Raw genomic sequence first — 11,633 nt, forward strand, 5'->3', positions numbered from 1 at the left:
CTCCCTAACGAGTGTTGTCATGGTTTCCAGCATGAGAATCATCTTGACCGCATGCCTTTTTGCTCACTAACCCCCCCTGGACATAACCTCTGTTTGTTTGCTTGTGTGTGTGTGTTTACCCTGTGTGATAGCAAATAAAACACGTGTGCGCTGAGTGTGGAAGACTCTTTAAAAAAAAAAAATGCTTGTGCTGCCATTTCAATTTCTTTCCTTGGACTCAGATGGGCTCATTCTATATTTTGCATGTGTATGTGAAGACTGTATACTGTTGTTGTGAGGAGAGATATTCAACATGCTCATGACTCCTCCGCTTCTCGTCTTCTGTGGATAAACAAAGTCATTGTTGATCCTGGGAAACACAACTAATGCCATCTTCTGGACAAAAAGGGCAAATGCAATTCACAGTAACAGATTTAGTTATTTAAAAAAAGTTGTTTTACATTGAAAAATCTACCCCAAACATCATAAACATGTGAACATTTGTTTTTCTCATTGTACTAAATGAAAAATGTATTTATTTGCATGTTTTATTGTTTAGAAGTTGAAATTGGCTTAAAATAAAATGCCACATTTGTCCGTAACAAGAAATTATCTCATAATAATGAGAAAAGATAAAAGCAAAATCACAGTTTGGCTAAATAAACATCCAGATTATTTGTCCTCTAGATTGCATTACAACTAAGCAAATGAATATAATCTTACTGTGCCTTCCCTGTTCCTCTATGTCTCTCAAACCATGTATTGGTAATCATCACAATATGCATATGTGATGATGGTTACATATCATTGGATCATACAGTCCACATGATACAGAGACATGTTTTATATGAACATGGGAAGAAACATTTCTAGTCGATATAATTCAGTAGCCGTGGATGTAACAGTGGGTAGAAGGCTGTCACACTTCACATATTCTTATTTTCACTCCCACCAAACCCTGTCTCACTTTTTCAGGGGGAAAACAAATTACATCAACCTCGGCTCTTTCTTAATCAAGCCGGTGCAGCGGGTGATGCGTTACCCTCTCCTGCTGATGGAGCTGCTCGGGGCCACGCCGGAGAGCCACCACGACCGGCCCCAGCTGACGAAGGCTCTGCAGGCCGTCAAAGAGATTAACGTAAACATCAACGAGTACAAGCGAAGGAAGGACCTCGGTAAAAATCCCATGAAATCGGATTGATTTTTTTAGTCTCTGGTAACATGTATCCAGTGCACAGTCTGAATGTTCCTCCCCCTGCTGTCCACAGTGGTGAAGTACAGGAAAGGCGACGAGGACACGTTCATTGACAAGATCTCCAAGCTAAGCATGCACTCCATTATCAAAAAATCCAACCGGGTCAGCAGCCACCTTAAACACCTCACAGGGATTTCACCCCAGGTACACCACTGCTCCTGGCTAAGTTTTCATCTACAGTAGAGAGAAGACTACCTAAATATTGTGAAAATGTAAAGAAATGTGTTTTGTTTTGATCTTACTTGGACTTTTTCCCCCCAGATTAAAGATGAAGCATTTGATGAGGCTGAAAAGAAATTCAGGCTACAGGAGAGACTCATCAAGTCTTTTATCAGGGACATTTCCTTGTACCTGCAACATATAAGGGTGAGAACATTTTACCATCATGGCATGAAAAATCAGACCCTTAGAGTAGATATCATTCTTACTCATCACATGTTTAAGGATTTCCAGAATCTTAATGTGTACATCTAATTGAGTTCTTGATTGAATATTGGGTCTTCATTTTTAAGTTTTAAATGGAAATATCATAAAGACAGGTCGGGCAGTATTTGTCTTGTGCCATAATTCCAGTGTTTGTAATGAAAATCGAAAAATGCGTATAATAATATATTGTGATACATCTCTTTAGGAATCGGCGTCTGTAAAAGTCTTGGCAGCCATCAGTTTCTGTGACATCTACACGGAGCGCAGCGTTCTCGATGCCGAGCATTTCCAGAGAGCTCACCGCTGCATCAGTGACCGACAGTTCACAGAATTTGTAAGTCCTCGTCCTCTCTTTGACCTCACTTAGTTGGTGTAGAAAAACTCGAAATTACCTCTGATCGAATCATCTGTCAACCCCCCCCTTCCCTCATTTCCTGAGCAGAAGGAACGCACAGAGGCCTTAGTCATCAACCCGCTCAACCAGCTCCTCCTCATGTTTGCCGGCCCACACAAACTCATCCAAAAGCGCTTTGACAAGCTGCTGGACTACGACAACTGCAAGGAGCGCGCCGACCGCCTCAAGGACCGGCGCATCCAGGACGAGCTGCAGGCCGCGCGCAACAACTACGAGGCGCTCAATGCCCAGCTTCTGGACGAGCTCCCCAAGTTCTACGTTGCGGCAGAGGAGCTGTTTACCGGCTGCGTGAGGTCTTTCGCTCAAGCCCAGAAGGATTTCATGAAGACGACACTGGGAGAGCTGAAGCCCCTCCTACAGGTTGTGAGTGTGTCTTTGTTTAATGAAGTTAGACTCTCGGTGCTGTTGTACGCCACGTTCTGTTATTAACTCAGACCCTTTTCTTTGTCTCCAGTTTTCTAACAAAGCTGCCACAGAGACCAACCTCATTGCACAGTTCCATGAAGGGTACGGCCGAGTCCTCCAGCTCCTGCAGGGCTTCAGCTTCTGTCCGGAGAACCTGCCTCCAGCCACCACTGCAAAGAAGCCCTTCGAGAAGAAGACTCTAGAGAAGCAGAACTCTAAAAAGCAACTGCAGACACCCGTGAGTTGATCTCCCATGTCATTTGTGCCATGCACATGGAGTTTCATCCTTGTAACGTGATCTAACCATGACCCTTGTCCTGGTTCCTTCCAGTCAAGCACGCAGACAGATGAACACCGTGCAGGACTTCTGGTACGCTACGGTCCTGAGAAGCTTTTCCAGGCTGAGAGAAACTTCAATGCAGCCCAGGATTTGGATGTCTCCATACAAGAGGGAGACCTTGTGGGTGTGATCAAGCAGCAGGACCCCATGGGAAGCAACAACCGCTGGCTAATTGATAATGGAGGTAGGTAATCGGTCTCAGTCAGATGAACCACATATTTTGATGTCTTTAGCTTCTGGCTTTGGAAAAGATAACACAGCAATAAAATGTATTTCCATGTCTTTTTAAATTTGCAGTCACCAAGGGGTTTGTGTACACCTCCTTCCTCAAACCCTACAACCCACGCAGGAGCCAGTCAGACATGTCCATCGAGAGCCAATCGTCCAATGAGTCTGGCTACGGTGGCTCCTCCCCCGTTTTCTCCCGCCAAAACAGCAACAGCACATTGACCTTTAACCAGGAAACCGCCACTGTCAGCTTTTCCACATCTCAGCCCCCGAGCCATTCATCGCCGCACCCTTCGCTGGACTCCGCCTCGTCCCGCAGGAGTCACAACAGAGATGCACCCAACCCCGACTCTGCCAGCCAGAGCAACTCCATAAACTCCTCGCCCCGAAATCACTCAAACCGCAGGGAATTCTCTGAGCAAACGCACCGAAATTCCTCCAGTCACAGGGACACAGAGCCTTCTTACCGGCATTCAGGCAGCCACAGAGACGCGTACGATACGAGTTATGCAAGTTCGAGCAGCCAGAAGGAGACGTCGGACCTCTCGGAGACAGAGTCTTATTCTTCACACAGGAACAGTCGCTCACAGCGATATGGACACACAGACAAAACCTACAGTTCATACCAGTGGAGAAATGGAGATAATGGTGGCCAGAAGAGGTCTGCGTACTCCAGAGATGAGTACATCGAGCCGGAGCCGGAACCAGAACCAGAACCTGAAGTAGATGGTCATCAGGTGAGATTTTGTTTGCATGCTACAAGACAGGATTTACTGTACAGAAGCACAAGTGTAATCAAAGTGATTATAGTAGCTATAGTGCTGAGCTTTTATCTGACAAAACAAATTTAAAAATTATTTTTACGGCATCAGTTTTTGTTTGTAAAAAAAAAAAAAAAAAAAAAAACGACAATTGGTTCTACTGTGTTGTTTTTTTTACCACCAGGTGGTGCCAATGAGGGCTATTTTAAAATAGCAAAATAGCAAAAAATAGTAATGATGACATTTATTTATCTGTTTTTTTTAGATTTACTACGCTCTCTACTCCTTCGATGCCCGTTGCGCCAATGAAATGAGCATCTCGGCCAATCAGCGGCTGCGGATACTGGAGTTCCAGGACATGAACGGCAACAGTGACTGGTGGCTGGGGGAGGCCGAAGGCCGACGAGGCTACGTGCCTTCCAACTACATCCGCAAATCAGAATATACATGAACAAAGGTGTATCTCCTGGATGATACCTGAGACTGTACTTGGACCTTTTTAAGGAGGCTCTCACTCTGCGAGGAGACAGAACAAAAAGACAAACAAGCATCTGGGCACGCTGTGACTTATTTTTGATCTGTTGTCATGGAGTTTGATAGTGGGAAGGACTGACTATTGCTGCTGACTCTGCTCCTATAAGTTAGCATTATATGCCTATATTTATAGACTTTTTATATTATTTTTACTTACTGGAAATTGCACCGTACCCCCTTTTTGTTTCCAGTGAAAAACCTGTGAATTGCACCATATTTTTGCCATATTCTCTGGGGCTGAAGACAATGAATTGTATGTTTTTAAGAGAACAGTCTTAGCACATTGGGAGATTGCAATGTAAATGTGAATACTTTGGGTTCAGACTGGTTCTTCTAAACAAACATAAAGTGGTATGCAGACAGACTGTCCGAAACACTGTGTTATTCACTTTTTCTGCATGTGGTTTCTTTCACCACTAGAATAATGCATGCGTATTAGATGCATTTACACCGTACTGTTCAACAATCAAGGATTGAGGCACTTATAAGGATGATTATCTACTGGTTGCTAGTTTTGAAGTGTCTGCAGAGGCATCAACACTAACTTGGAGTGTTGTATGAAGTTAATATGGACTAGATTATATGAAAGCATTATGATATAATCAGAGGTTTACAAGCACTCCTCTTGTCAGTGACATGAAACAATTGTTTTTAACTGGGTTGACACTGTGCAAAAAGCTGATGACCCATTTTACCTGTCAGAGGGGGTTAACAAACAGGGAGAGACAGATAGTGGTCTGATCTGATTTCTCCACATGCTCCATGTACATTATATATAGTGCTGTATATTAAGAATATGCTATTGCTCCCACTGTAAAGTGATCACTGTTTAAATAAAAAACAGCACAGCTGACAAATCACAACCGTGTCTGAAATGTGTGTTTCGTCATGTTTGTGTCATGGTGTTCAATATTTTACAAATCTGATAACGCAACCTGACAAAATTTGCGACCTAACTTGTACTTCAACACCAACGACTTCACTTCCCTAAGGTAAAAGATTTTTAAAAAGCACATTGTGTGCTACAAATTAATTTTGTTTCATTTCCTGAATCGATTAACTTTAGTTTCCAGCAAGTCGGCACTTAATTCTCCAGATCCTGGTTGAGAACCAGAAGATAAAAAGTTTTTTGTTGTTTCTGTTGTTTAAATTGCATTACATTTCGTGAAGAGCACATTATGACTTGTTTAAAACCTAATTGATTGATTGCAGAGACAATATCTTAGATCCCATCTTTAACCTCAGACTATAAAAAGTTACAATGTGTCGTCAGTTGATGTCAGAGTTTAAACCAGCAATGAGGCAAATTATGACAAAAAAAGCAAGTTCCATGGTCCTTTAATTTAATAATAGCAATTACTTTCCCAGTTTCACCATCATGCAGTGTTATTATACAGCATGATAGTAATTTGCAAGATTATATACAGTGCAAAGTAAGTAATGGTGTTCTGCGATGCTGCAGAACCAAAGTGAATCAATATTGTAAATTGGAAACCAGATTCTGTGAGCAAATTTCAGCTGGTTTAGCAAAGCAGATCCCCTCTTACATATGGAGAAACCTTAGGTCAGTAATGTGTGTGTGTGTGTGTGTGTGTGTGTGTGTGTGTGTAGCCTGATGGTTAAGGGTCAAGAGTTCAGTCCAGCACTAGACTCTTTGTATCTTGTTTGAGACGGGGAATGACATGCAGGTCAGATTCGAGGACTGAGCCTTTGTACATGAGGCGGTTGCTCCACCAACTGAGCTAGACAACCCCCCCCCCCCTTTTATTTTTTGTATGTGACCTACCTGTGTTTAGCTACAGTACGTGCTTACTGCTTTTATTTTTGATGACCGTGACAGAAATAAAGGTCAAAGGGCAAAGAGTCATTCCTGTCAAATCAATGCAGGGTCATAATGATTAACAGGTGGGTGGAGTTTTTTGGGTGGCCTCCATACTATTTAGGACTCCTCCAAGCAAAAAGCAGACCATAGACTGGACCATACACTGGTTCCATCATGGCCTGGGTCTACATTACATTACTCTTACAACTGTGCACGCTCACTGCATTGGGACAGGACGTCTTTGTAAGTATGCATAGAGAATTGGATGAATTCAGTGTGTCTGAAACTTGGAATCTAAGTATTTATGAATATTTAAAAGTCAACTTGATAAATAACTATAACATATTTTGATTTTACAGGCAATCACAGAAACAGATGGCACTGATGGTAAAAAAGTTAGTTTGTCGTTACATAAAACTTCATCAGTCCTTCATGACTGAAAGGCTTAAATGTGTCTCTTCTCCTCACAGATTATTATTATTATGATGATGTCACCGAAATCCCTGCAGAAGATTTTGATTCGAGTCTAAATGACTGGTTGTATGAACTCCTGGATATCACAGGTAAGCTGACCTAGTTTAATTTAACTTATAGATATCTCCTCTGTCTTGAGATGTGTTGATGAAGACATCAATACAATCAATCGCACTCTGCACCTAACTGCTGAGTCTGCATGTAAGGTCTTTACACGAGCAAGCATTTTATGTGATTCTGTCGTCATTTAGATGACTGTGATCCAAACCCATGTTTGAACGGAGGCCGCTGTGACACCACTGCTGATGGAGGCTTCGTATGTTCTTGCCCTGAGCCGTACACAGGAAAGAAGTGTCAGACAGGTATGACCTGTCTACAAGTGTATGTGAAGACCTAGAAAATGTGTATTTTAGACCGCTGTATGTCAGTGTTTAGAGATATCTTTTTGTTTTTATGACATCGGGTATATCAGAGCTTCTATTATAAGATTGAAAGGTTCTTAATATTTCATAAATTCTCATCATTATGATGCACACAGACTTACTTTTCTTCAGTTTTTTGGCCTTTAATTTAAAGCTTATATGTGTAGGATTGTAAAAACTGCTCTGACAAAAAAAACATTGGATTTAAATGTAGTTCAATAGTTTTAATTAAATTTAGACTAAACAAATTCAATATATTTTTTTGTTTTTTTTTCAGTGAAAGATGTTTGCAAGAACGCGAAATGTGGACACGGAAGCTGTGTTGTCACAAGCACCGCTCCGTTCCATGAGTGCAAGTGCAAACCTCCGTACAGACCACCCAACTGCAATAAAGGTCTGTCTGTCTTGTTTTCTCATCCTATCACACTCACAATGTTCTACTGAGACATCAGACCTGACACACATTTTCTAACTGACGTTCACAGCCGCCTCCTGCAGGCCCAATCCCTGTCAGAACGGAGGCTCTTGCATGAAGGGTCCCAAACGATCCACCTTCCAGTGTTCTTGTCCTGCTGGTTACAGTGGAAAGTTCTGTGAAATTGGTAAACAAAATACTCTCCGTTGCACGAATAGAAAACCACACTCTCAAAACCAACGGATCCACTAAGAACTCACATTATTACCTGACCTTTTCTTTCACAGGATCAAACGACTGTTACCAAGAGGACGGAGAGTCTTACCGTGGCATGGTAAGCGAGACAGTTGAAGGGGAAGAGTGTTTGGACTGGAATTCCTATTTCATCGTGCAGAAAGGGGGAGATCCCTTCAAAGAGTACGCAGGCTTCGATGGAATAGGGCCACACAATTACTGCAGGTGAGGAGTCATCCTGTGTAAATATTGCACATGTGAACTGTTGATATAACCGTGTTTGTGTTCATACAGTACACGGATACACATGTTTTCTGCAGCTCCTGTTGTTAAATGTCAATGATTGGTTTATTAACGTTGATAGATCTTTATTAAACTTTGCAGAATAAGAAAAGGAATGTTAAAATGCAGAAACAAAAATAACTTTTGAGTTTCCAGGTTGTGAGGTTGTAAAATGATGTATAAATGTAATGATGTTTGGCTGTGTGTTCAAGGAACCCAGATGGAGATGATCAGCCCTGGTGCTTCATTAACAAAAATAACCAACTGAAGTGGAACTACTGTAAAGTTAGGAAATGTGCTGGAGGTAAACACACACACACAGAAAGAGAGAGAGAGAGAGATCCTGGCCTCCATAACTTTGATTTGCTCATTTTGATATTTCGTCCCCTCCAGCTCGACCCACCCCACCAGTAATCCAACCAGATCAAACTACAGCCAAGCCAGCCGTCACTCCTGCCCAGTTCTCCCAGTGCGGACGGCCACAGCCTGGCCGCTTGTCCAGGATCTTTGGTGGGAAGAAGTCTCTTCCTGGGGCTCATCCATGGCAGGTTTCCCTGCAGACCAGATCCAGAGGCTCTAATGGGCCCTTCAGCCACATCTGTGGAGGCATCCTCCTCGAGTCCTGCTGGGTGCTCACTGCTGCACACTGCATGTAAGTAGTATTTTCAGCACTGGTTGATGTGGATTTGTACCTGACCTTTATTTAACTCTCTTGTGGATTGATGTTTGTTTGTCCAGTCAAAGCGGAGTGGAAATGCAGGTGGTTCTAGGAGGAGTGGACATAGAGAGGGACGAAGCGTACGATCAGGTCATTCCAGTGGAGAAGGCCATTATGCATGAGGACTACAAGCAGAGCCCCTTTGCTCTTCATAATGATATTGGTGAGGTGCATAAATAGTCTGTGTCCACCTTTTATTCTGTATATTGTTAAATCTAAGTCTACTGATACACAGTCACCAATGCTTCTTTCGCTCCGTGTCTCTCCTGTGCAGCCGTGCTCAAGCTGAGAGTCGTGGACAGACCGTACTGTGCCAAAGAAACACGTTTTGTAAAGACCGCCTGTCTGCCCAACCAGCCCTTCGACAGTGGGACCGAGTGTGTGATCTCAGGATGGGGCGCGACTGAAACACGTAAGCAATCATTCGTATCTGTAACCTACATGCTGCATTAAATAATCACAACGTGAGTAAGGATCAGTGTGAGTTAAAAGCCTGAAGGAATCTAAACACACCTGAGATGAAATAATGAGACAGAAATGTGCGGAATAAGTAGTTCCAATAACAGGAAACAATAAAACGGAAAATGTTTTGAACTTTGACAGCTCATGGATATTCATCTAGCCCTGTAGCACGCATTTACATCGGAAAACAGGGTAATGTATTTCTAACTGATTTTCTAAATGTCAGAAAACTGCAAAACATATTTTAAAAAAAAAACATACAAAAGTTTTTAAAACATACCTGAGTGCAAAGAGCTCCACATGCTTTAGACAATTACATCATATTTAATAATTTGATTGTATCTGATGTCAGTACAATCATGATGTATGTCTTCTCTAATAGAGACTCCTGTGCATTTGTTATGATGTTCAGTTAATTGTCTTTTTTAAACTACTTACCTAATGTAAAGTGCAAAAGTCAAACATGCATGCAGAGCCTGAAGTTCATTTAATAAAATTAACCACAAGCATCATAGCAACGTACAATTGTATAAACTGTAGCAAACAAAAGCAAAAATCACAACGTGCAATCCTAATAAGACACAAAATTTAAAAAAATGGTAAGTTGTTTCTTCCTCTACGCTTCTTTAACTCAAACCACTTACCTTTACCGAAAACGTCTTTGGATGCATTTTATCATCACCTGACTGCCTGACTCTCTTCATGTTGCAGAGAGGTACGGTACCAACCATCTGTTGGACGCTCGTGTTCTCCTAATCTCTCAGGAGAAATGTAAAGCCCCCCACATTTACGGAAACAGGCTGGATGACAGCATGTTCTGTGCAGGCAACATGAGAGGAGGCATTGATTCCTGCCAGGTCTGTAACCTTTCTTATATGAAACAGTGATCATGTGGAGAGAAAAAAAAAGAAAAGAAGAAGAAGAGAGCCTGCTGAAACTTCCTCTCTGTCCCCTGCAGGGTGACTCCGGCGGCCCTCTGGTGTGCGAGCGTAATGGGACCCATTATGTCGTTGGTGTGGTGAGCTGGGGTGACGGCTGCGGGAATAAGTACAAGCCCGGTGTCTACGCCAATGTCGGCAGATTCGTGGACTGGATTGCTCGTCAGTTACTCTCATAAGGATGCACATGGCCACAGTTCACAGTATGTGACCTACATGTCACCACTGACTGAAAAGAGTCAGGATCAGGTTCTCAAAGCTGTTGATTTCTGAATGTTAGAGATCGTTCCATCTATAGCAGAGACCTACGCTGTATGAGATGGAAAGACTGACCGTCTTACTGAGACTGAAGAAAGATTTAAGATATATACATGTCATTTACCTTCCCCCCACTGTACACTGTATACACTGTTTGATTCTAAATATATAGTGGTGTATAAACCCCTCTAACTGTAATCCTGAAATTAAATTTGCAGATTATGTATGTGATAATGCTGCATGGCGACAATGTTTGATGTACTGTGCTGTTACCTGTTTGTTTTCCATCAAAAATCCAATAAAACCTCAGTGATAAATAAAGTTAAGAGTCCCTTAAATCCGCAATCTTCCCGGACGAGCCCCCATTTGTCATGACCTGGCTCTGAGAGTCATGACAAAAAGTCCACACCATGTACATGTTCAAGACATCAATGCAATCAATCGCACTCTGCACCTTGTTTAAACAATTCTTTATTAATTCCAATTAAACCAAATTAAACAATCATAAAGGATTTGAGGTTATGGAGTGTGTAGAAGCACGGGGTATCAGTGGTGTAGGGTGTGCATGAGTGAGAAGTGTGTGTGCAAGTGTTGATAGTGTGGAACAAAAGCAAAGGACAACCTAAAGCATCAAACTAAACCAAACCAAACCAAATCAACCCTGACTGGGGACAGAGGAGCCCAGAACAGGGCAAAGCTGGAGAGAGGTCAGAGAAGGAGAGTGAGTACCTGGCTGCAGTGGCATAAATACTCTAATCCAAAACAGCTGCAAACAGAGAAACCACACCCAGAGGAGAGGAGGAGGAAGGGACACACTCAGGATGCCACATAGGGCATCACATCTCTTCTCTATGATCATTATAATGATTGGATTTGGTTTGGAATTAAAATGCAATGTGATGTATTGTATTTGGGCATTTCATACTATGTTATACTATAAACAGGGACAGCTGGAGAGGTAGACAGAGAGGATTATATGCAGGAAAGGACCCAGTCTGGAATCGAACCCAGGTCACTGCAGTTGAGGGCTTTTATTTGACTAGCTTTGAGTGATAATTCAGAGAAATAAGAAATGGAGAACAAAAAGACCTAGTCCAAAGTTTTTCTTGTTCTGTTATGCAAAGTAAAAGCTTGCTGACGAGTCTAAAGTTGAACGATTTATGTAAAAACAAACAAGACAAGGTTAAATAAATGAAACCACAGCACGCAACAAATATACAATGTCCTTAAACACACAGAAGCTCCCGCAAAAATCAATGGCTGGC

At 42.2% G+C, this 11,633-nt stretch overlaps 2 protein-coding genes across 7 annotated transcripts in view; both read left to right on the forward strand.

The window, feature by feature from the left end:
- dnmbp (dynamin binding protein) overlaps positions 1 to 5,206 on the forward strand; it is a 46,165-nt gene extending 40,959 nt beyond the window's left edge. For 3 of the 5 annotated variants that reach the window (XM_019264784.2, XM_027289312.1, XM_019264785.2), the window contains 9 exons: positions 955 to 1,154; positions 1,248 to 1,378; positions 1,496 to 1,600; positions 1,866 to 1,994; positions 2,103 to 2,438; positions 2,530 to 2,718; positions 2,812 to 3,004; positions 3,118 to 3,785; positions 4,075 to 5,206. In XM_019264784.2, coding sequence (XP_019120329.2) covers positions 955 to 1,154; positions 1,248 to 1,378; positions 1,496 to 1,600; positions 1,866 to 1,994; positions 2,103 to 2,438; positions 2,530 to 2,718; positions 2,812 to 3,004; positions 3,118 to 3,785; positions 4,075 to 4,260 — 2,137 coding nt within the window. In that variant the 3' untranslated portion in view covers positions 4,261 to 5,206. The remainder of the gene's footprint in view (positions 1 to 954; positions 1,155 to 1,247; positions 1,379 to 1,495; positions 1,601 to 1,865; positions 1,995 to 2,102; positions 2,439 to 2,529; positions 2,719 to 2,811; positions 3,005 to 3,117; positions 3,786 to 4,074) is intronic. The other 2 variants (XM_010742076.3, XM_019264786.2) reach the window with 1 other exon arrangement.
- A 1,091-nt stretch (positions 5,207 to 6,297) lies between these two features.
- Positions 6,298 to 10,689, forward strand: LOC104927894 (hyaluronan-binding protein 2-like). Of its 2 annotated transcripts, XM_019264741.2 has the most exons (13): positions 6,298 to 6,408; positions 6,525 to 6,552; positions 6,636 to 6,728; positions 6,891 to 7,001; positions 7,339 to 7,455; positions 7,547 to 7,663; positions 7,764 to 7,935; positions 8,205 to 8,296; positions 8,386 to 8,644; positions 8,731 to 8,873; positions 8,985 to 9,122; positions 9,884 to 10,029; positions 10,131 to 10,689. In XM_019264741.2, the coding sequence occupies exons 1-13, from the start codon at positions 6,340 to 6,342 to the stop codon at positions 10,287 to 10,289; spliced, it is 1,644 nt and encodes a 547-aa protein (XP_019120286.2). In that variant the 5' UTR covers positions 6,298 to 6,339; the 3' UTR covers positions 10,290 to 10,689. The 2 variants fall into 2 exon arrangements, with proteins under 2 accessions (XP_019120286.2, XP_027144940.1); XM_027289139.1 differs by lacking the exons at positions 9,884 to 10,029; positions 10,131 to 10,689 and adding an exon at positions 9,314 to 9,435.
- The last annotated feature ends 944 nt before the right edge of the window (positions 10,690 to 11,633 follow it).

Source organism: Larimichthys crocea, chromosome XVI, assembly GCF_000972845.2.
Source record: "Larimichthys crocea isolate SSNF chromosome XVI, L_crocea_2.0, whole genome shotgun sequence".
Lineage (NCBI taxonomy): Eukaryota > Metazoa > Chordata > Actinopteri > Sciaenidae > Larimichthys > Larimichthys crocea.